Consider the following 22,970-nt stretch of genomic DNA (forward strand, 5'->3'; position numbering starts at 1 on the left):
GAAAGCAAAGAAGCCATCAACACTTACCAGTAGCCCCATAACAACAACAACACCATAATCACCATGGGTATCTTTGGAAAGCGTCGTGAGCCCGCGGCGACCGCCCCTGCCAGCGGCCACGCCAACGGCCACCACGGAGTCGCCAACAACAAGCGCCGCACCGCCGAGCCGTACACCATGTCCCGCCGTCCTACCTTTGGCCAGTGGCTCAAGGGAACGCTCCTCGACATCATCACCATGATCTGCATGGGCGCCCTCGGTCTCGGTGTAAGTAACGTCTGGGGAGAGAAAATGGGAAAGGAAAACGCCCCACGCGTGACAGCTCAACTAACACAAACACCCACCCCAGATCTACATGGCCCCTCCAGCCCCGAGCCGCTCCTTCGCCGTCACTTTCGCCGACGGCGAGGTCGTCTACCCTCAGTTTGCCTACCCCATGCGCAACGAGATCATCCCCATCTGGCTCGCCGCCTTCCTGGCCTCCGTCATCCCCATCTGCATCATCCTCCTCATGCAGATCCGCATCCGCTCCTTCTGGGACGTCAACAACGCTGTCATCGGCCTGCTCTACTCCCTCATCTGCGCCGCCGTCTTCCAGGTCTTCATCAAGTTCCTCATCGGCGGCCTGCGCCCCCACTTCCTCGAGGCCTGCCAGCCTGATCTGTCCCGCGTCACCGCCAACCAGGGCGGCATCGCCCGCACCGGCTACAGCGCCGCCGGCTTCCAGTCCCTCTACGTCACCAAGGAGGTCTGCACCGGCGACCAGAAGGAGATCAACGACGCTCTCGAGAGCTTCCCCAGCGGCCACACCACCGCCGCCTTCGCCGGCCTCGGCTATCTCTACCTCTACCTCAACGCGAAGCTCAAGGTCTTCTCCGACTACCACCCGGCCATGTGGAAGCTCATCGTCACCTACATCCCCATCCTCGGCGCCGTCCTCATCGGGGGCGCCCTCACCATCGACGAGTTCCACAACTGGTACGACGTGTTCGCCGGCGCCGCCATTGGCACCACCTTCGCCTTCTCCGCCTACCGCATGACCTACGCCGCTGTGTGGGACTTCCGTTTCAATCACATTCCCCTCAACCGCGGCCAGCCCTTCTCTTACGGTGCCGGCGCCGAGCTCTACGATGCCGTCTTCACCCGCAAGGCCGGCTGGGGCAACCGCGGCTCCGGTGGCATGATGCACGGCGCCGAGAAGCACTTGGGTCACGGTCAAGGCGCCACCACCGGCATGCACGGCACCGGTGTCAACGATTATGGTGAGCCTGTTGGCTCCCGCAAGCCCGTCGGCTCCGGGGCGCGTCATCCCGATGCGATGGTCTAAGACTGGGAAAAACCCTCTCCCCCATCATTGTACTTTTTCGACGGATGCTCGCCAAGCATCCTTTGTCGAATGTCGGTCAACCGCCGAGTTGAAAACTTTTGGAGCTTTTGCCACATTGGCATTGGAGTGTTTGGAGTTTTGAAACTAATGAGTGACGGCCTTGCTGGGAAGACACACATATAATACCCTACAGCTCGAGTGTAAAATAGTCTTCCCGCGCGTTGGTAACATTACTGAAGTATTAATACCAATACCTTGATCATCCATCAGTGTGATATGATACTATTCTTTGTCAGTGACTGCTCGTGCCATTCAACCACCTTTCTCATCCAGCAAGTTGCTCTAGCGAGGGTCATCTTCGCTGTGGACTAAAACCGGCTTTCCAGTATGCTTTGGTTGCGTGTACTATCATAACTTCTCTTTCTATTACAATAAACCGTGTTCATCTACACCCCGTTCATGCAGATACACCGGCAACCTCGAGCGGCTTCTCGAAATCCCTCAAGAACAACCACCTCCCGCTCTCCCTCCACCCTTTGCTCTTCCACTCGTTGGCGCCTTTCGGGAAGTACTCCATGACCCCGTACAGGCTCCCGTCGTGCGCCGCGACGACCAAGACGTCCGGGCTCGCGTCGAACCGCTTCACCGCCTCCACCGTCTCCCGCGCCTCGCGCACGTCCAGCGCCAGCAGCGTGGCCCCGTCCGGCGTCTCGGGGATCGTGTTGAACGCGATCCCGTCGGCGTCGCCGCCCGCCGGCCCCAGCACCCGGCTGTAGTGCTTCAGCTCCGCCGCGTTGCCGGCGACGGGGGTGGATGGCGTGGAACGCCCGCCCCGCGCAGCACAGCCCCCTCCCTCCCGGCAGGCGCACGTCCTCGGGCAGCCGCGCGCCGGTGTGCGGCCGCAGCACGAGCTGTGGTGGAACGAGTCGCCGGCCATGTAGATGTAGCTGTCCGCCGTCGTGCGCGCCAGGGCGTTGACGTGGCCGACGGCGTGGCCCGGGGCCGAGAGCAGGTAGAAGCTGCCGTCGCCGAAGTAGTCGAGGGCCCCGAGGCCGCCGATCTCGAGGTCGGCGGCGCCGAAGTCGAGCTCGCGGACCTCGCGGCCCTGGAACTCGCGGGCGAGGATCGGGGCGTCCGGAACGGCGGGCCAGCCTGGGAAGTAGGCCTGCTTGACGCCCGGCCCGACGATGAGGGACGCAGAGGGGGGGAAGAGGGACGGCCGGCCGATGTGGTCCGGGTGAGCGTGGCTGTGCGCGCGCGCGTGTGAGCTTTCGACGGGGCCGTTTCCAGATACCGACTGATTCAGCGGCACGGTGGGAGGCACGTTACCTCCAGATCAGGGCTTCGATGCTCCCCAGATCAACGCCATTCTCGGCCAAAATCTCCGAGACGTACTTCTGCGCCGTCATGGTCATGTCCATTGCCTTGGCCGCTTCGATGATGGGTGGCGAAAAGTCGTTCTCCCAGTCTTTGGGCAGGCCGAGGTCGAACACTACACGCCGTTCGTTCCCCTCCGCATCCGCGTGGGTCACCAGGAAGGCGTACCCGACGCCGTGCCATCTCTCGAAGCCCTTGATGGCGGGGCCCATGAAGGGCGCCGTGGGGAGGTCCCCATCTAAGGTCGTGTCGATGACGGAGACGTGGACCGTGGAGGTTGATGCGGGGATGTTCAGGGAGTCTGTCGCGGACATTTTGAGATGTTTCCCGTTTGCCGCTCATAAAACAGTCGGTTTATGTTATTTCTGGGTCGACATAATCATGCCGGCAGCGCCAGCTTTATATCATGAGTCGAGGGGGTTGGATGACCCTCTTGGCGCCGGCTTACTCTCTACTTCTTGGGTATCTTGCATGTCGCTTCTGGAGCTAATTATGGTACATTTGCAAGTCCGTCCGTCTTCAGGTAGCACAGGTACGCAATATTACTGTAACACGCCCGGAGAAAGTCAAAGTATAAGTGTCGTTCTCAACACTCCTCACGAAAGACTTTAGAGCTGACATGCTGCAGTAGGCCGCATTGATGGATGCAGGTATGCAGCTTTCGGCAAGACTCGGACACTCAGGGTGACGGAACATGCGGGCTGACCAAGATGACAGGCCGCGGATAAACCGAGGATGGCTCGGATTTCCTGTCGGCAAGGCTTTGGTCCGGAGTCCGGACGACAAAGCCGGACACTCCCCAAAGTTGCCCACACCAAACATGCTGATGAGCTTCCTGATGTCAGCTGCCACGGCTCCAGCCATGGCCTCCACGTCATATATACAAATGTCGACATCTTAGCCACTCAGGCTTCCTAGGTGATAATATCCACGGAGCATGATCCAAAACGGCAGCGTCCTGCATGGACAATTCTTTTGGTTCAGGAGCCTGAAATCGCTCAAGACTTCAATCCGAATGGGGCATCAAGTCAGACGTGTAGGAACTTGTGTGCATTGCAGCATAAAGCTTAGTTAGGGCTTATTGGTCATCACATTGAAACATGATTTGTAACCGAACAAGGTTGAAATGATAGGGTCATTATTAAGTACGGCATTAACCAAATGGCAAGACTACGTACGGATCCTCTTGATCTACGGATATTTTCATGCGAATCCGCATTTCTCATCAAAAGGCCGGCCAAACAGGCCACCAACCTGAATCGGATTCCACCCAACTCTCGGTCATGCTCTCTGCCGTTCCTCCCCCCAAGAAGCTCGGCCGTCAAAGTCATGGCGTGGAAGTAAGCCTCTGGCTACCACGCGTTTGGTGCAAACAATATCCCCCTACGTGATAGTGGTATCATTTACGCATCTTTTGGCATCAAATAGCAAAAGAACAAAAAAACGACGAATTCGACAATGCTTCTTTTTTTCTCCTCTTCTCCCGTCTGACGATGGACATCATCATAAAGAAGATTCATCAGACCTTCTCGTTGCTGCTGGTGTGGTTGGGGGGAGAGCCCTCGCCGGTGCGGGTCTCGCCCGAGAGGTTGGTGTTGGTGCGGTGCTGGGAACGGCTGCGGCGGCCGGTCGACTCGCCGGTGTCCTTGCGGCCGAAGGAGTGCCAGCTCTTGAAGGAGCTGAAGGTGATGGTCTTCTTGAAGTCGCGGCCGTCTTCCTCACCGCCCTGGCTGAAGGCGCCCTTGACGACCTGGTGGTCGTCGAGGAGGTTGAAGGTGCGCTTGACGAACTTCCAGGCCTCGACGCCAATGACGTAGAGGAGGGTGAAGCCGACGACGATTCCCCACTCCCAGGTGATGCCGATGTGCTTGAAGAGGGTGGTGTTGAGGGTGGGGATGTAGATGACGGGGAAGACGGAGAGGGCGCCGATGATGACGGCCCAGAAGAGGAACCGGTTTGAGTAGACGTCTTTGAAGAAGGGAAACTTGCTCTTGCTGTCGGGGTTCAGGGCGAACATGGAACGGCGCAAGTTCTTGAACTCCCAGGCGGAGATGAGAATGATCCAGGTGAGCTCGGCGAAGACGGCGGCGCGGGCGCGGAACACGGGCCGGCAGGCCTCGGTGAAGGTCTTGTTGCACTCGCTGCCCAGGGCGCCGCCGTTGGCTCCGTAGACGACGATGATGAAGGTGGCCAGGGTCAGGGCGCCCATGATGATGCCGTAGACGATCATGTCGACGATGATCTGGTTCGTGAAGACTCCGCGCTTCTTGTTCTGGGGGGGCTTGCGCATGACGTCGGCGGCAGCCTCCTCGCGGCCGAGGCCGAAGGCAGGGAAGGACGAGGTGACCATGTTGATCCAGAGAATCTCGAGGGGCGAGATGGGGAAGACGGAAAGGTCGGCGCCGTCGCGGAACGCGAGACCGCAGCAGAGGAGGATGACCTCGCCGACGTTGGAGCTGAGCAGGTGGAGAATGAACTTTTGGATGTTGTCGAACATGCGGCGGCCCTGGCGGATGGCGGACACGATGGAGTTGAACTTGTCATCGGTCAAGACAATCTTGGAGGCCGACTTGGCGACGTCGGACCCGGAGCCCATGGCGATACCGACGTCGGCCCGGGCCAGGGAGGGGGCGTCGTTGACGCCGTCACCGGTCATGGCCATGAAGGCGTTCCTGCGGCGGAGGGCGTCGATCATGCGCGTCTTTGTATCGGGGGCGCAACGGGCGATGACCAGGGGCAGCTCGGGCATGGCGTCGATCTCCTCGTCCGTCATCTTGTCAAAGTCGGTGGCCTTCTGGACAATGGACTTGGCGAGAGCGTCGGGCAGGACGCCGAGGTTCTTGGGGATGATGCCGACCTCCTTGGCGATGGCCTTGGCGGTCTCGGGGTGGTCGCCAGTGAGCATGTGGACCTTGATACCGGCGGAGGAGCACTCGGCAATGGACGGCTTAGTCTCGCGGCGGGGAGGGTCGTAGATGCCGGCCAGGCCGAGGAGCGTCAGCCCCTGCTCGACCTCGGTGCGCAGCGCGGTCTCCCTCTCCTGTGTGACGTCGGCCTGCTTGGTGGTGAAACGTCCGTCCCAGTTGCGGTAGCCAACAGCGAGTACACGCTGTCCTTGGGAGGCCAGGTTGTTCATTTGGCTGAGGACCTCTTCCTTGATCTCCTCGGTGAGCTCGATTCTGTCGTCACCGAAACCGATGTGGCTACACAGGTCCAGGATTCGCTCAACGGCACCCTTTGTGAAGACGAGACTGTTCTCAGGGCCCCAGATATCGGACGTCTCGTCCGTCTGGGGAAGGTCGTAGATGACGGACATGCGCTTGATGGAGCTGTCAAAGGGGAATTCGGCAAGTTGCTTCCAACCGAGGCCCTCGAGGGACTTCTTTCCGAGTTTGAAGCGGTGGGAGAAGATCTGGAGCGCAATCTCGGTAGGCTCGCCGGTGGTCTGCCACTTGGCCTCTTCCTCATCGTACCGAACGGTGGCCAGGTTGCAGAGGGCGGAGGACAGGAGGAAGGCCTTGAGGCGGGGCGTCATTTCGGCCTCATTCTCAGCCTCGGGCTCTTTGGCAGGCTGCTTGTTCTGCAGCTTCTCCTCGGGCACATCGAACTTGAGAACGGCGGCGGAACGCTCCTGGTCGTAGTCACGCTTGGGTGCCTCTCCGACCTTCTCCTCCTGCTCCTTGGACTCGGAGTAGGTGACGCGGCCCTTGGTAGGGTCGTTGGGGCTCTGCGAGTCGCGGACAGTGTAGGTGTGGGAGAAGGGTAGCCAGGCCTTGCGGACAATCATGGCACCCTGGGTCAGGGTTCCGGTCTTGTCGGAGCAGATGTTGGTGACGCCGCCAAGGGCCTCAAGGGCGGAGAGATCTCGGACGACGACGTTGGACTTTCTCATGACAGTCACGGCAACAACCATAGTAATGGTGAGGACACTGTTGAGGTGTTAGAAAAACGAAAAAGAAAAAAAAAAAGTCGAATGAATTGGGAGACAAAAAGCTCGGGACTTACGCGACGAGAGATTCGGGAATGATGGCAATGCCGAGCGAAACGGCGTAAATGATAACTTCGCCAGTAACGTCGAACTTGTGAGCAGCAAACACAATGATGGCCAGGATAATGGCACATCCGAAGAGGATGTAAGCCAGGGCGGCGAGCTTCTTCTGCAGAGGAGTACCCTCGGTGAGACCCAAGAACTTGCCGACGGCATCGTAGATGCGCTTGGTAAGACCGACAACGGGCTGGCGTTTGCCGTACTTCTTGTAGTTCATGGAGCGGCCAGGCTTGCGAGTCTTCTTCTGTGTAGAGGCGGCGATCTTGCCAACCTCGGTCTGCATGCCGGTAGCGACGACGATGCCGCGACCACGGCCCTTGCGGACGATGGTGGTGGCGTAGGCGATGTTGAGACGGTCACCGATGCCGACCTCTCCCTCCTCGGTGGCGAGCTTGTCGCTGCCGGGGACTGTAATGTTGGCTTCGGAGATCTTGTCGACTGGCTGGGCCTCACCAGTCAGGGACTGTTCGTCGCAAGACAGGTTCATGGCTTCAAAGATACGCATATCGGCTGGCACGGTGTCGCCCATCTTAAGCAGGATGATGTCACCGGGGACGACTTCGGCGCTGTTGGGGCTGGTCAGCGTGTGCTTTCGCCAAGCAGAATCAAGCAAGATGGCCGAGGGTCAGAAGGGCGAGGGTTGAAAGTCGGCAGAAGGCTACACGTCGCTGGATTGCGTGAAAACTTACTTGGGGATGACCTTTGTCTTTCCGTCGCGCAAAACATTGGCTGAGGGAGCAGAGAGGGTGCGCAGCGCGTCCATCTGCTTCTCGGCGCGGTATTCCTGCCAGAAACCGATCGTAACATTGGCGACGATGACGAAGGCGAGAACACCGCCCTCGATGTAGTCGTTGATGGCGAAACTGAGAATCATGGCGAAGACGAGGACGAGGACCATGGCATTGAACAGCTGTTTGCTGAGAATGGTGTACCATGGCACCGACTCACCGACCTCGAACTCATTGGCAGGGTATTTTTGTTGCGCTTCCTGGACCTGCTGCGATGACAATCCCTTGTCGGGGTCGACTCCGAGCGCCTGAGCGGTGTCTTGGACCGACAGCAGGAAGGGGTGCTTAGGGTAGTCGGCAGACATCGTGTCGTGTCCGGGCTGGCGGCGTGGAAAAGGTATAGGCTGCTTCCATCCACGAGGGAAGTCTGGTAAGGAGGAAGCTTAAACCAGTTTGGCAAGAGTCAAAAAGTAGGTTTTGGTGTCTCTCCACGTGAAGTCGAAACAGAGATTGGTTCAAGAACCAAGAAGAAGCTTCTACTACTTCCTCTTCTGCTTCTACTGCAGCTGCGTCTGTAAGGTGGAGAAGAAGTTGTGTTTTTGGGTTTGGAAATCTAGACTTTGAGATCGTAGAGGTTTGGGGGGGGGGGGACAAGGCTACCTTTATAGATGGACAGCCGGGAGACTGGTAGACTTGGAACCTGTCAAGGTCTAGAAAATTTTGGAAGCTTGTGCTCGCAAGGTCATCGGGGTACATAGCAGGAGCAGAAAGAAAGAAACGAAGCCATGAGAGACGCCAAGGTCTGGGCAGATGATAACAGGACACCCCCCCTCCCCGCCTACTCCACCATCTGCTTGGCGGCCCGCGGGGTGACAAAATGAACCGTCAGTCTAACCTGGCTTCCTCGCTCACCGATTCCTGCCTCGATATCACCGTTTCGAAGCCGCGAGAGCTGGTGCAGAACACTGAGAGATGATGAGAAGAGCAAGCTCTCGCAGAACGTAAGATCGTCTTTGAGCCAAGTATATTGCTTTTGGGAGAGGAATACATGTTGTTTTGAGGTCTCTGAGGTCTACATCCCGCGTTAATATTTTTGGACCTCAGTAGAAAGAACTTTCATCCTCTGAGCCTGCGGCCCACAACAGCCATGTGAAGGAGGAGCCGCATATATGAGAGCGAGAGCCGAGTGGACAACATTGACTACAAGGAGATTCTTAATGTATTGAAATAAGACCACTGACTGCAAGACAGCTCTCTAGAGGTGCACATAATTAAGGTATCTTCATGCCCCCAAGACACAACATAAGAAAGCTGAGAGCGTAAGGAGGAGTGATAAAAGAAATAACAAACTCGGTTGTGGGTTGCAGCTGGCTACGACTTCGAGCTTAAACACTGTGAGGTACTTGCAAAATTAATTATGAACATATGCGATTGGAGATTTGTAGCGCAATCAATGGTACCATAGTTCTGTATCTATCGCCTTGTTTATCGTCCGTAAACCGAGATATCGGAGCTACGAAGGCGCTGGCTGTGAACGCATAAGTACGGCGGTTTGCTCCCAAAAGGCTGAAGCAGTCAATCATCTGGCATACATACAAAGCAAAGCGGAGCGCTTTCCGACTTGAAACATAATGAAGAAAAGTGCTTCATCTGGCGGCTTCAACGTGGTGCTGCGGTTGTAGAGAGACAGTGAACCTAGGTAGCAAAAGCGGCGAGCTATTCTCCGTTACCCACTCTCGCGAGGACCAAATGCGTCGGTAACACGAAGGGAAGTGAGTCCAAGGGCAGTCCAAGTGCGCACAGAGGCGGGAAGCAGAGGCATTCTGTCATAGTGCCGACTGCAGCGTGCGTGATTGGATACAGATGCTGCTACCAAGAGACGGTATGCATGGAATCGCAACTTGGCTGATGGGTCGAATGAAAAAAGATGTGCAAAGGCGGCTGTTTTACGCCAGGGTGCTAAGCTCCTTGGCTTCTTGGCCTTCTTCGATGAATATCTTTGGGGGGGGGAGGAAGACGGAGTTGGAGCCGTTTCCGAGCATTTAGAGAAGAGATGGGGACGGTCCGGGTGAGTGGTGGTTCTCGGGTGACGATGACCTTGGCGGAGCGCTTGGCGGATATCTTGGCGGAGGGAAGCGGCGTCGACGGAAGTGGGGCATTCCCAGAGAGGAGTGGGGAATGGAATAAGGTAGGGGAGGGGGCACTGGGGAAGAGGGAGAAGGAGCAACTCTGGATCCGGACCACCTCGGCTTACCTGCTCTTTCCATCAGCTCCCTAGGTACTTAGGCACTTACAAATACACAGTGGCTAATTGCATGTGTGGGGCAAGGACGAAAAACAAGCCGCGGAGGGAGGGAAGGAGGAAAGGAGGAGGGAGGGAAGGAGAAAGAAGGAATGGCGTGGGGCAGACACGCAAACGAAACAGTGACAAACACAAACACGCACACGGTGGAGAGAGACATGGAGATAGAGTTGGTATTGGACCGAATAAGCACAGTAGCTTGGTGCGAAATAAAACAGGCGTCTCCGACCTCCGACACGGAATGATGTGGTGCGATGCGATGCGGATGAAGGGCGCGTTTGCTTAGCTGTTCCGGTGTCCGGGCGGGCCAATTGGGCTCACGGGCGTCACATGCTGCCAAAACAATCCATACCGAAACACACACATGTATAATGTAAGGCAGGCAGTCCACCTAGGCACTCCGTAGCGGCCCGGTAAGACAAAGGGACGGACTGATTATCAGTTGTGTATCCGTACGGAGTATAAAATGCTAACTAGGTAGGTAATTTGCCTATGTAAACCATGATGACATGCCGGGATACCCCCTTTCTGCAGCCCAGCAGGATAAAAAAAAACCCAACTCGGCTGCCAAGCATGCGTACCAAAAGTTGGAGCTAGTCAACAAGCAAACTGTAAACTGAGAATTGAGTGCCGACCTGCAGCCCGTACTATGACGACAACGAAAACACACACACACACACACAACCGTTGCAACTGTCCAGTGACATCATTGGCCGCCTCCTGGCGAATAAGGTTATTTGGTGCGGTGCGCCAATTAGACATAGGTAACATTGTTTGGGCCTCAGGCACCGAGAAGTGGGGACTGAGTCACGCAGGGGTAACAGGGGGATTCTTGGGCACCCATCACTTAGCAAAAGAAACTTAGACCAGACAACCCCAATTACTCATTCAATTTTCCACAGGGTTTTGTCCCTTTGGCTTCGCTCCGATCTTTTCTAACATGGCATGACAAGATAGATGGTGTCGAGTTGTCGGCTGCGCCATTGGATTGGGAAGGGGGGCGTGGTGCATCACGTGTCACAGCACCTGCTTCACACAGTAAGGGCACAGGCCTTCTTGCACTTTTCTGTGGGAACTTGAGACCTATCTGTATTGTGTGATTGGCTGTGGCTGCCCATGGTCTTTCGGCTCCTTCCCTGTTGGCCTTTGCCTTTGGCGCCTATTGCCTTCCCCTCAGCATCCGTTTGTGGCGGCTGGAGGTACCTTGCCAGCCAAGATGCACAGCCCGGGTACTTACGCAGCTTAGCGGATACGCCGCAACTGCACCGCTGTACGATGTGCGGCGGACTATAGCGTCTTGGCTGCTATGAAAGAAAAATGAAAGGAAAAAATACCCACAGCGACTACTTCTGTTTGGCTGTTTGCGTTGCACCATATCATACACTCTACTAGGTACGGTACCTAGGTAGGTACCTATCCAAGCTGGGTAGGTACATCCCCGTCTTGTTGCACCCACGCTGGCTGCAGGAAATGGAACAATTCTCGGCTTCGTCTCAACAAAAACAGCCCCTCAAATAACAAGAGCAACAATTCCCCGACCTCTTCGTCCTTCTCTATACACGCCTCTCATATGCCCAACTCCAGCCTTTCCGCCCCGGACGCCATGCCGAAGCCAAATATCTTTTACCGACTCACAAGAGAGCTCGCCCCCTGAAGTGCCGAGAGGCTCTACCTACACTTCGACGTCTCCCCGGTCCCTGCCTATTAGGTAGAAGCGCACACACAAACCACCCAGAGTAGGTAGGTACGGATAGGACGTGTACCAAAATCGTTTTGATATCACGTGTACGCGTCAGCCGATCCGTCTTTTTCGCAAGGAATATGCATGCAGCATGATGGTCGCTACGAAAGGCTATAACGACACCACCCATTCACCCAGGTTGACTCATCACAACACCGAGAGAGTGAGCATCGCGTTCCGCCGGCGGAGCGACGCCTGATAGCCACGGCACGCCACAACATCCAGTCACTTTCGCTCAACTCCGTGCGCTGCCAAGACTTCACCTTGACCATCACCAATCACCAATCGGCCGCGCACACTCACACACACAACACCCAAATACGCCCCCATGAACTGATGTGCGTACAGCCACAGAAGGCATACACTATCGCTAGTGCAACGCCGCTGGCCACACAACCTAGACGAGGCAGAGCGCAATCGGCCGGCCGGCGCGGGCGATGCAGGAAGAGACATCTCCAGACTCCGGACAGCCACCACCTAACGATGGTTTCCGTCTCGACCTCTTCTTCCGGGGAAGGGGTTGATAGGGGGGATGGTCAGACGAAAAAGAGCAGCCACATACTGCTCTGACATCCAAAAGCAACATAAAATGCGCTTGTCTCTTCCGAATGTCTACAACACTGCATGCAATCTTTCAATCTCCCGCGGCATTCCTGCCCGGCGTCTCCCGAACCTTCCACATGTATCTATCCCCCGAGCAGTGAAAACCTGCGCATGCACGTATACGACCCCTCTGTGCGTGTGCCTCGTATGGAAACGGTGGCTAACCCACCGATCGCGACTCCGTTTGCGCCGGCTCTACTTGGCACATCTTGGCAGCTCTTGTCCCACGGCTCAACGACGTTGGCCTGACTCCAACGCGGGATGACGGTCGCTGGGGAGGAGACTGGGGCCCGGGGCCACATTCCAGACTCCAGAAGTTCCCCGCCACCCGCCAGGGTGCCCATTCAACACACCATCCCACTCCGTTATCCAATTGACCATTCGCGGCCGTTGTCTACGCTCTTCAAGGTGTGTCTCTCTCCCCCCCCTTTATCAGCGACATCCGCGGAACATAACTGCTATGGATGAATTGGGAAAAGCGACCGGGGCCCGTCAGCGCAGGCTACATGGCGAGCGGACGAAAAAGAAAAAGTCCATCTCCCGCAGAGGGGCACGGCGGCGATCCAAACGCGATGCTGATCCTGAGCCGCCAGCCGCCCATCAACCCCGCGTCCTCCTCGCGCTCATTCCCCCCTCCCCATGCGAAACGAAGCATCGCTCCCGGCGGCTATATATATATATATATTTTTCTTGGGGGGGGCGGGTGGTTTCTTTCTTCTTTTTCATCGACTTATCCCCTTCCCAGTTGTTTTCCATCCAGTGCATCCGCGATCGCCCCTCTGTCCGATCTCAGTTCCTATCGGTTTCCGGTATCTTACACCCTGCTCAACTTCGACACTGTCATAATCTTGTCGGTGGAGTCGCCAAGCGCTTGGTCTCTCGCGACCGCGCAAGATGGTGTGGACCCGGCCAAGTGGCGTAGCATGTTCAACCCAGGAAAACGCCCTTCCGTTTCCTCCCCCTCGGTTCGCTCGCTCAGGCCAGAAGAGGATGGAAACACCACCAGGTGTTGGTCGTACGTTCTTAGCCAAGATTCTTTTTCTGCGCCAAGGCGTCGACTGTTCGCCATGGTCCCCCGGCTCTTCTTCGCCGTCCGACACTTGGGTCTGGTCCTGTCCGAGGAACGCCTCGTGGAGGGCGATGAATATAGATCCTGCTCACTAGGCGTGCGATGCCGTCACCTCGCACTACCGGCCTTCGCCACGAACCAGCCCCTCGGGGCCGCTTGATGTGTTTGCCGTCGTCAGACTATCTCAGGCATGCCAGGCTACGGTGGCTGCTACCCGGTAGTGTAAATTAACATCACCTTCTAGAGACTACTACAACAGACACGCTTGCGACAATTTTGTGGTAGTCAAGAGAAACCTCCTGGTGGATACACGTCGTCGGGCGGCCGCAAACAGCTCTGATCTACACCACACACAAAAACGTGCCTGCGACGATGATCAATACTGGCATGGGGTCCTAAGCCTTTGCCTGTCCGTCTTACCCGTCTTGTCTCTGTCTCGTGCAACAGCCGCTCCACGCAAGGCTTGAATTTTGCTTGTTTTACTTCCTCCATGAGCTTGAATTACGGCACCATGCATGCACTCGAGTCTTGGATGATGGCATCGGCCCCATTCCCAGAGAGCCATTCTTTCTCTACCGGCCTCGCAGGTTCGGGGGTTGCTCATGCAGAAAGCCCACCTTGGCTTCGAGGCTTGGCCGTGACGCCGTTATCTCACAGGCGAGGCGAGATAAAATAAAAACGGCCGTTGGAATCTTGATCCGGTCAAGGAGATAGGGAGAAGGGAGGGCCTAGGCCCTGACTCCCCAACGTTCTTTTTGCATTAACGCCCTCCTCCCCTACCCGCGGGTCCCAAGAGTTCTTGATCCTCTGGGTCTTTTTTGGCCTTGGCGATGCTGACCAATAGCCGTACTCGACGCTGCTGGACCAGCTCTTTGCCAAGATCGGGGGCGGTCTGCTGAAGCTGTGTTAAAGGGAAAACGCCTTCTCCGCGGGCGGGATCGGCATCTCAGGGTTCCTGTATTTGTCTTGCCACACCTGATTTGTTGACAGGCCCGAGATGCCGGAGCATTATAGATTCCCGAGATTATGAGATTGCCATTGGTCTTTGCGTCGGGGGGCCAAGCTTCCGTCGAGGGTATTGATTGAATAACGATGCCAGGGTCGACTGAGATGACCCAGGGAGGCAGGTTGCTGTGTGGATGTTCCCGGATGCCCTATCCGTTGAGTGTCGATCCACTATATTGTCTTGGTGATCATGCTGGCGAGAATGGCAACGTCGTAAACTATGGGGTAATATTGCTCAAGTACGTGATCTGTAACCTGTAAATCGAGGATAGCTCATCAGTCATGACCCCCGTCATGACTGTCACAGTCCCTCTTGAACCAGATCTAGTTACTCCCTGTGTCTTCCAACCCGCAGATCTAGTATCGACATAATTGGTAGTTTGTAGACGCTCTTCTCCACCTCGTTAACAAAACATGTCAAATGGAAGTTTTTGACTACCTATGACAGCCGTTCGCTAGGTCAGCTTATATGACCCTCACACACCGATCAAAGTTGATTTTAGAGTGGATCTTGGCAGCCCATGCACACGAGCCGGACTACGAATAAGAACGGCGTCAATTAAAGCAAAAGCTTGGGCAATGGCGTAGTGTGCTCCAGGTGGCATCCGCGATTGCTGTGCGAAGATGACGAGCTGTCGAGACGTTCTGGGCCATTGTTCATTCGCATTAGTCTTCCGGATCCCCGGGACGGCCATTGCACATTGAGCATGAGCGTACCGGATTCCTCAACTGCAGAGTTACACGCACGCCGCGGAGATCCGAGCAGTGTGAGCCAGTGCGATGTTTTTATTTTAACCTTTCCAACACTGGTTGCCCTATGCACAATCGTAGAGTTCGTTATGTACCGAACCGAGGTAAGGAGAAAAAAAGGGGGGGGCATTGTAGTTTGTTCTACACAACCTACCGGGCCACATGTCATACAGGCCATCAAGAAACGGGCTCGTCTTAACTATCGTTACTCATGTGTTATGGACACCCCAGTTCTTGAACCAAACCACAGTCCCAAGCTTCTTCACCCGTGTGTGATCATCGCTGATGCCGATGGTGCATCGGGGTTCGTGTCGAGATTTGCGTTGAGGCGGTGCCTTCGGCGACGTCAGCTCTGCTGATGGTACCCTTGCAATTCAAGCTCGATCGCCGCAAGGGTAAGCCCAGTTCTGGTCCTTACCAACGAAGTGGTTGACACTACTCCGTACTTGTCTAAACCCCGTTAGGGGTATCGTTCTGTCCCTACCATGACGGGGCCTACGGCTTCTCCCGCTCGCAGTCGGATTGTAGTTAGAAACAATATCATTTTCCAGCAAGTTCATGATTGAGTCTCTGGTTATCGCTCGTCGATGTGGCTCAATGGCACGTTTGACCTAACACACTTTCACAGCCCTCATCAATCGGATCGTGAGCAAGCTTGGTGGTGTGACGTACACCGGAAGCACCGGTAATCTACCAGAAGCCGGGTCTTTTCTGGATCAATGGAGACCAATTCAGCTTCCAAAGAGATATTCCGTGGTGTCATAGGACCCTTAAACCAATGCACGAGAATTGATATTTCCTCCACGCGACCCTAGTTGACCGATGAAATTCTAGCCTGTCGTCATTGGCACTTGATCTCATCCTTGGGGTCATATAAAGGAGAAGGAAATGACCGTTGACCTATCAAGTCTGCATTGTCGGGTGGACTATGGAAGAACCAATGGAGAAGGCCGTCGGCAAGAGACGAAACAATTTTCGTACTCGCCAACCATTCGAGGACGATGCCATCACTATCCCCTTGTCATCCTTATGAACCATTCACCCTTTCCAGCGAAACAGGCCCGAGCACCTGTCATGCATGCAACCTCAAAACCCTTGATATATCCGTTTTGGGCTGCAGTTCGCCCTTCATCTCATCTTTTGACGTATAGCGGCAATGCTTGATGTTAAAGCGTGCCTCCCAGTCGGGGAACTGCCGACACTGCAGGTACGAACACGGGACGGTCCGTTTCACGGTCCCGCGCTTTATGCTTCGCTGCCATACTACGTAGGGACCCTGACCTAACCTCTCTGCGGTCCCCTAAGTCACTGGTCCGGCCATCCGTTCCTTTTCGTTGGTTGGTTCATGACTATCAAGCTGTCAAGGGTTGTGAGTCTGCCGATGACAAGTAAAGGCATACAAGCATCTCCCGGCCTGATACCCACGAAACAACCACACGGACAGCCGTCGTCGGCATCTAGGTACCCTTGCGCCGGAAAAGCAGAGATGCCGAGTACGACGCACGTCGCCAGACTGGAGATACTGGTCATTCCATGTGTCTCACGTCTCAGACGGTCGATACAGGCAGACGCCGATGATGCCGTTTTTTCTGATCTCTTTCCGAGTGTGATCTGTGATCTCGACTAATAGCACGATGGACTCACAGCATAGTTATAAATATATCCCATCCTCCGCCGGTAGAAACTGAGATACTAAGGAGCACAAGCAAAAGCCTCAAACACAAAAACATACAAAGACCCAGCCATCTTGCAAGCTACAAGCACCTTGATTGCCAACCATCAACCCTTTTCATCTAGCTTCGTCACAACATATCACAATGCACAGCCAATACGTGGTTCTTGCGCTCCTCAGCCGTGCTGCCCTCCTTACTGCCGCCCCCTTCAAGTCCACAACAGCCTTTGAAAAACGCGATAATCTCGCAACCATCGAAACGGCCCTCTCCCCCGTTTTTGGCGCCCTCTCGGCCGTTGATCTCGCCGTGGTATCTCTTGATGGCACCACTATTTCAGCACAGAATCTTTACGTTGCCTCGCAGCGAGTCGAGACCACCGTCAAGGAAGCAACCATAATAGTCCGCGCCACAGGGGATCTCACCGTCAGCAAATCACTCAAGCTACGCAAATCCACAGACACCCTTGCCGCTCAGACAAAAACGACGCTCGACGACCTGGTCTCTCGCAAGGCGGTTCTCGATACGCTCGGCTTCGGCGGCACCGTCCTGCTGTCCCTCCAACAGCAGGAGGCAGCCACTATGTCACTGAGCCAGGCACTGGCCCAGAAAGTTCCAATGATTGGACAACCCCAAGCCGCATCCGACGTGTCCAACATGGAGGCAATGTTCAACAAGGCCATCGCAGCTTTCTCCGTTGTCGAAGTCCCGGTTGTTGTTCCCGTTACACCTGTCACCCCCGTCCCCGTCCCCGTAACGCCTGTTGTCCCCGTAACGCCTGTTGTCCCCGTTACACCTGTTGTCCCCGTTACACCTGTCCCAGCTCCAGTAATCATTGCACCGAAGAAAGCAAAGAGCGAGAAGGACGAGATGAACGAGATGAACGAGACGGACGAGACGAACGAGGCGGATGAGATGGACGATATCGATGCCCTAGCTGAGGATGACGCGTAAAGACAAGAGCGCATTGGTTCATCTGGATGGGCATTAGCGAATGTTGATTGATTTTGTGATCATTTCAGAGCCGGCGTTTCATGGCACCACTAGCTAGGAGAGGGGGTAGCAAGCGACGGCGTCTAGTTTTCCGTGGATTAAATAGCACTACATAGAATGAAACGAGCCTCAATTCAAAACTCAACATCTGTTCAGCGTTGGCAATAATCCACACGATATACCACCCCGCAGTTCAGGTGTAGCTAGGTCACCCGCCGCTCTAAGTCGTGCGATTCAAGGTGAGCGGGATAAGCTAGGTATGCATGCATGCGTGCAGTGCAGTTGTCACAGGATATAAGGCGTTAGTTGCTGCCCGTAACTAACGGCGTCGTTTTTGCGACAGCAGTGTTCTGATTAATCAAAACCTGGTTCAGTCTTTCGAAGATGGATGAGCAGTGGCTAAGCCATGTCAGTAACATCTACACTACTTTGGATCAAGGGGATTAGTGCTTAGGGTTCTGGATCTCCGAAGCGATAATTGTATTTAATGGCTTTAGGCCTAGCCACTGTCTAATTGAAGTCTATGCAGAGAAATCCAGAATATGAACAGCCTGAAATCGGGATTATCATGATGTCTAGGAGATTAGGTGAGTGGGGATCACCTAATAAACAGTGGATGGCATTAACAGTGAAGATGAGTACTTTGAACAATTTAGTCAGTCTCTTTCCCGGAGCTTCTACTGACTGGAGTTTGGACTCTAAGCCCATTCTTTTGCTGATTTTATATGCATTGGTTTGATGATGACGGCGAATGTTCCTAAGTTAATCGATTACAATGCTTTATTTGATGATCCTGAAGCACAACTACACTTGCCACCTGAGGGGGTTGGGGCCACAGTATACATGAGGTTACGTAGACCCAGTCACCATCTTGCTCGTTTCTTTATGGCACCTTGAGGACCAGGTCGATAGGTTTAGATCTTCTCGACGTATAAGATTAGTGTGTTTTCCTGTTGGTTTACTCCCTCACTAACAGGATCAGCACAAATAGAACAGCTCCTTCAAAGCTTTTGTGGCCTGGTACCTGGAAGGATACCTCGTCAAAGTTGCACGGAACCTGGTGTGCATTAACTTCCGCTGGCCCATGACCGCGGCAGAGCAAGGGCCCAGGCAGTCATCAATCTTTTCCCGACAGCGTTCCTAAGCTTTTTTCTTCTTCCACCTGCAAGCCAAGCGTTTGAACGTCAGCCAGCAATCAGCTCACAATGATCATGTCTGGCAACGGTCATCTTCGAATTCTCCTCATCGGCAAAGGCGGCCGCGAGCATGCATTGTCATGGGTGAGTTATCTTTTCGCGGCACCAATTAATGATCCCTTTCTCGTCATCGTCTATCATACTCGACAAGGTCGAGAGGTCTCATACCAAACTAACGAACTTCGAGGACGAGCTTATGCCCTGAAGTTTGTGGCCATAATGAACCAACATGAATAGACTACAGCATCCTGCTTCGCACAGCTCAACAAGATTGTTTCATAATGGCTAATGAATCTGCAGAAACTAAGCCACTCGCCCTCAGTTGATCATGTTTTCGTCTTCCCGGGCAATGGAGGCACTGCAAAGGGACTGTCCAATGTCTCCAATATACGCGAAGATATCACAGATTATACAGAACTGGTGTCTCTGGCCCAGGCTCTTGCCATCGACCTAGTTGTTGTCGGACCTGACGATGCGGTAGTCGGCGGTATTGAGGGATTTTTCAGGAACAGTAGGTACAAGGAGTCGCACTTTGTTACACAGAGCAACCGCTGAGCCGAGAATGGTCAGGTGGAATTCCTTGTTTTGCACCTACGAAAGAAGCGGCCGAAATTGAAGGCTCCAAGGCCTACGCGAAAGACTTCATGAGAAAATATGGCATACCGACTGCTGCATACAAAAACTTCGACGATATTAGTCTTGCCAAGACTTATGTTAACGCCGTGAACCACAGAGTCGTCATCAAAGCGAGCGGTTTGGCTGCGGGAAAGGGTGTCTTTCTTTCCACAAGTAAAGAAGAGGCCTGCAAATACTTGGAGGATATAATGGTCAAGGGGCTGTTTGCCTCCGCTGGCTCCTCCGTCGTCGTCGAAGAATACCTCGAGGGCGACGAAATCAGCGTCCTCACATTCAGCGATGGCGAATCCATCATATCTTTACCGCCAGGTCAAGACCATAAACGCATCTTCGAGAACAACACCGGCCCAAATACTGGTGGCATGGGTGTCTATGCGCCTGTGCCGTTTGTGACTGCGCAGCAAATGGACGAGGTCGAGAAGACAATCCTCCGGCCCACTTTCGCGGGCTTGAAGACCGAAGGTAGGTTTCTGCCAGCTCTACTAGCATTATTGTGTGATGCCTAAGCTAGTCGCTGAAATGAAACGTAGGCCGTACGTTTAGGGGTATGCTGTTTACGGGCATTATGATAACCTCAGATGGACCGAAAGTTATAGAGTACAATGCCCGATTTGGAGATCCTGAGACGCAAAGCATGATGATGCTCCTCTCTCCGGAGACCGACTTGGCAGTCATTCTTCTGGCATGCACGCAACAAACGCTAAGCAGTGTCACTTTGCTTCTTCGCCCTGGCTTTGCCTGCAACGTTGTTGTGGCAGCTGGCGGATACCCAGGCAAATACTCGACGGGGGACAACATAGCAGTTGGAGGCAATTCAGATGAAGTACAAGTGTTTCATTCTGGTACCGAGCTCATAGAAGGAGCCTTGAAGACTGCAGGTGGTAGGGTGCTGTCTATTGCTTCTTACGGAGAAACCCTTAAAGATGCTGTCGACCTGGCTTACCGCGCCGTTACTGGAGTTGACTTCCAAGGGATGTACTTCCGAAAGGATATTGCGCGACGGTAAGTCGAACCAGGTTTGGCAGCTTCTTTTATGGAAGCATGGAAGCTAATGGTCCCCAGATGCCTCGAATAGCTGTGCGTGATGTCGCTCAATCATCGTCATGCTCATACATGACGTACCAGTGCTCCTGTGCAGCTCACTTCTGTTTACAAGCTGATTTGGCGTAGCTGGGTAAGTCGACGGTTGCAAAGTCCACCCTGAGTATCAATGGACGTTGGGTTTAGTTGTGTCTTGCTGACGTCGAATGTGTGGGGATATACGCTCCCTCGAGCTCGTATCCATCTGGAGGATGCCATGAAATTAGACATATAGACCACCGTTTTCTTGACTATCTTGCTTTCGAAGAGCCACTTCGCGGTCTGAATATACCTAGCTCTTCAAATCATTAGTATTAACAGTCTCACTCTGATCAAGCCGCGACGAAGCACACACGAGAAGTCGCGCGTGTACTCGGCAGCCCGCCGTCACTGTTCTCAGGATTCGGGGCCCGATCGGTAAGCTGGTGTACCCAGGCCCCTATTACCTTATATAACTTATTATATTGAAATATTCTTAACCATTAGACTAATAAGATTGCTCTTACATGTACATAATTCATCAGTCGCTGTTATCTTTACTTCAGTGTGACACTCACTATGACGACAATTTCCTGCTTTGCCCGCAGGAACCACATGCTCACCAAAGTCTAGTTTTTAGGTTGTCAAAATTCATTGAAATTTTCACCTTGCCTCAATAAAGCTGTAATATACCATGGTACGCACACTTGATGTAGGAATGATCAGTGTATAAGCGGGTCATTCATCGTTACGCCGTGGAACGTAATACTTTTGGGAGTGTATATAGCCACCTTCCTTTTTCTTTCCGACAAAGCGGTTGTCAAGGCTTTTCTTCTTGACTTCATAAATACTGAGCACTCAACCTTTCATGCTTCGGAACTCTGCAAAACGAACGTCAGCTCCCAGCACTTCCCCCTTCCGAACATCCCAATAGTAATTGGCCTCCCCCAGACACGACAGTCACTCAATCAACAGTACGCCGGTTGCCAAAATGAAGCTCGGCACGCTCGCCGTAGTCTTGGCCTCCTTCGCCCTCCTCGAAGGCCCAGCCGCCGCCTCGGGTACCGGAAAGTACCATTACGGTCCAGACCAAAACGTCAGGTTCAAGGACATCCCTCAATGCGTCGTAACATGCATGAAAGAACTCGAGTGGCGCTTGAAAGAGAAGAAGATCCCTGTATCCATCATCGTGTGGTGCGACAACACGTCCCCGCCTCACCGCGCCGACTGGGCCACTTTTGGCCGAAAGATGGATGAGTGCAAGGTGGTCCAGTGCAACAACATTCGGTACTGGTACGACTTCGCGGAGTGGCACTGGAAGAACTGCCACTGGCACGATCATTACAAGGCTAGCTTGGCTTGGGTCAACGATTACCGAGTAAGCGCGTGGTGGCCAAACGACGAAGGCCGCCCGAGACCGCCCAGTCATGAGAGTTGGATCTCGGAGAACAGAACAGGAATACCCCCCCTCGGTGATTCTGTCCCCGTACGATAGCGCTGGAGTAGCAGACTTTTGCACTGCGTCGGTGGGACTCATGGCTTTCTTGGACCGGAAACTTTCCATTCGATCGGACTGCTACTGGTCCTGTCATTGGTAGAAACATGCTAGAAATAGGCAGAAAACAATACTGGTAAACTTGGAGTTTTCAAAACTTATGATCAGCTGGTTTAGCTAGATAAGTCGGATTGAACCTCATGCCATAGCCAACGCATAGACCCCTAACCCAGCAAGCTTTTCACGCAATATATATTCACTATCCCCTCTGGGTATTCTCCTCCTTGTTTAAAACTGAAGAATGTCGTACCATACGAGTGCTCGACATCCATAGCTTTCCCCGTCTCTTTTCAAGCGGGAGCTGGCTATGTTGGACCGAAGCATAGCCATCTCAACACAGCCTACAGATAGTTTCCTGTAAACAACATACCTCAGAATACGTTCAAGAAACAAGGATAAAGTTAAGAAGAATAGCCCTGCAACTGTCTGCTCTCTCTCTCGTAGCAGAATATCGAATCAGATCGCTTCGAAAAAGATGTCTATTTATGTCTCCTTCTGAGTCTCACGACGAGCGTCCTGTCGATGGGAATACTTTAGAATACCGTCGCCTAAACACTAAGCATTGCCGAGAAGCCTCAACCTGTTATCCAACTCCGGAGGCTTCAGGCGTCAATTCACAAAAGTCAACATTGTTACGGGTTCAATGCTCGGACGACTTGCATAGGCTATTCAAAGACCTGCTCGGTCAGTGATGGCTCAGGGCTTAACGTCGGGCTTGGCATGCAGGACTTGGCAAATCCTCGCTTTGAGGTCGAAATCCATCGCTGCCGAGGGAGCAAAAGCTGTGCCCCATGTCCTGTGGAAGAGGGATAAACTGGACTAGAATGAATGGAGGGCATCGTTCTGTATCGAACTTGTAAGCATCAATCTATCTCTCACAAAAATAAGTGCATCACAAAATGGTAACTTGT

General features: G+C 54.0%; 6 protein-coding genes across 6 annotated transcripts; 4 read left to right on the plus strand and 2 right to left on the minus strand.

The window, feature by feature from the left end:
• Positions 1 to 63: 63 nt before the first annotated feature.
• On the plus strand, positions 64 to 1,327 carry GLRG_10714 (PAP2 superfamily protein; the record flags this gene model as incomplete). The annotated part of the gene is made up of 2 exons (XM_008101399.1): positions 64 to 267; positions 350 to 1,327. 2 exons carry the CDS (start codon positions 64 to 66, stop codon positions 1,325 to 1,327), a joined length of 1,182 nt encoding a protein of 393 aa, XP_008099590.1.
• A 457-nt stretch (positions 1,328 to 1,784) lies between these two features.
• On the minus strand, positions 1,785 to 3,018 carry GLRG_10715 (metallo-beta-lactamase superfamily protein; the record flags this gene model as incomplete). The annotated part of the gene is made up of 2 exons (XM_008101400.1): positions 1,785 to 2,574; positions 2,657 to 3,018. The coding sequence occupies 2 exons, from the start codon at positions 3,016 to 3,018 to the stop codon at positions 1,785 to 1,787; spliced, it is 1,152 nt and encodes a 383-aa protein (XP_008099591.1).
• A 1,205-nt stretch (positions 3,019 to 4,223) lies between these two features.
• GLRG_10716 (potassium/sodium efflux P-type ATPase) lies at positions 4,224 to 7,845 on the minus strand (the record flags this gene model as incomplete). The annotated part of the gene is made up of 3 exons (XM_008101401.1): positions 4,224 to 6,633; positions 6,710 to 7,318; positions 7,442 to 7,845. The coding sequence occupies 3 exons, from the start codon at positions 7,843 to 7,845 to the stop codon at positions 4,224 to 4,226; spliced, it is 3,423 nt and encodes a 1,140-aa protein (XP_008099592.1).
• An 8,922-nt stretch (positions 7,846 to 16,767) lies between these two features.
• GLRG_10717 (uncharacterized protein) lies at positions 16,768 to 17,574 on the plus strand (the record flags this gene model as incomplete). The annotated part of the gene is made up of 1 exon (XM_008101402.1): positions 16,768 to 17,574. One exon carries the CDS (start codon positions 16,768 to 16,770, stop codon positions 17,572 to 17,574), a length of 807 nt encoding a protein of 268 aa, XP_008099593.1.
• Positions 17,575 to 18,818: 1,244 nt separating this feature from the next.
• GLRG_10718 (phosphoribosylamine-glycine ligase) lies at positions 18,819 to 20,520 on the plus strand (the record flags this gene model as incomplete). The annotated part of the gene is made up of 5 exons (XM_008101403.1): positions 18,819 to 18,893; positions 19,110 to 19,320; positions 19,380 to 19,907; positions 19,976 to 20,447; positions 20,508 to 20,520. 5 exons carry the CDS (start codon positions 18,819 to 18,821, stop codon positions 20,518 to 20,520), a joined length of 1,299 nt encoding a protein of 432 aa, XP_008099594.1.
• Positions 20,521 to 21,495: 975 nt separating this feature from the next.
• GLRG_10719 (uncharacterized protein) lies at positions 21,496 to 21,999 on the plus strand (the record flags this gene model as incomplete). Its single annotated transcript, XM_008101404.1, has 1 exon — positions 21,496 to 21,999. The coding sequence occupies one exon, from the start codon at positions 21,496 to 21,498 to the stop codon at positions 21,997 to 21,999; it is 504 nt and encodes a 167-aa protein (XP_008099595.1).
• Between the last annotated feature and the right edge of the window lie 971 nt (positions 22,000 to 22,970).

This window comes from Colletotrichum graminicola, assembly GCF_000149035.1.
Source record: "Colletotrichum graminicola M1.001 genomic scaffold supercont1.66, whole genome shotgun sequence".
Taxonomy (NCBI): domain Eukaryota; kingdom Fungi; phylum Ascomycota; class Sordariomycetes; order Glomerellales; family Glomerellaceae; genus Colletotrichum; species Colletotrichum graminicola.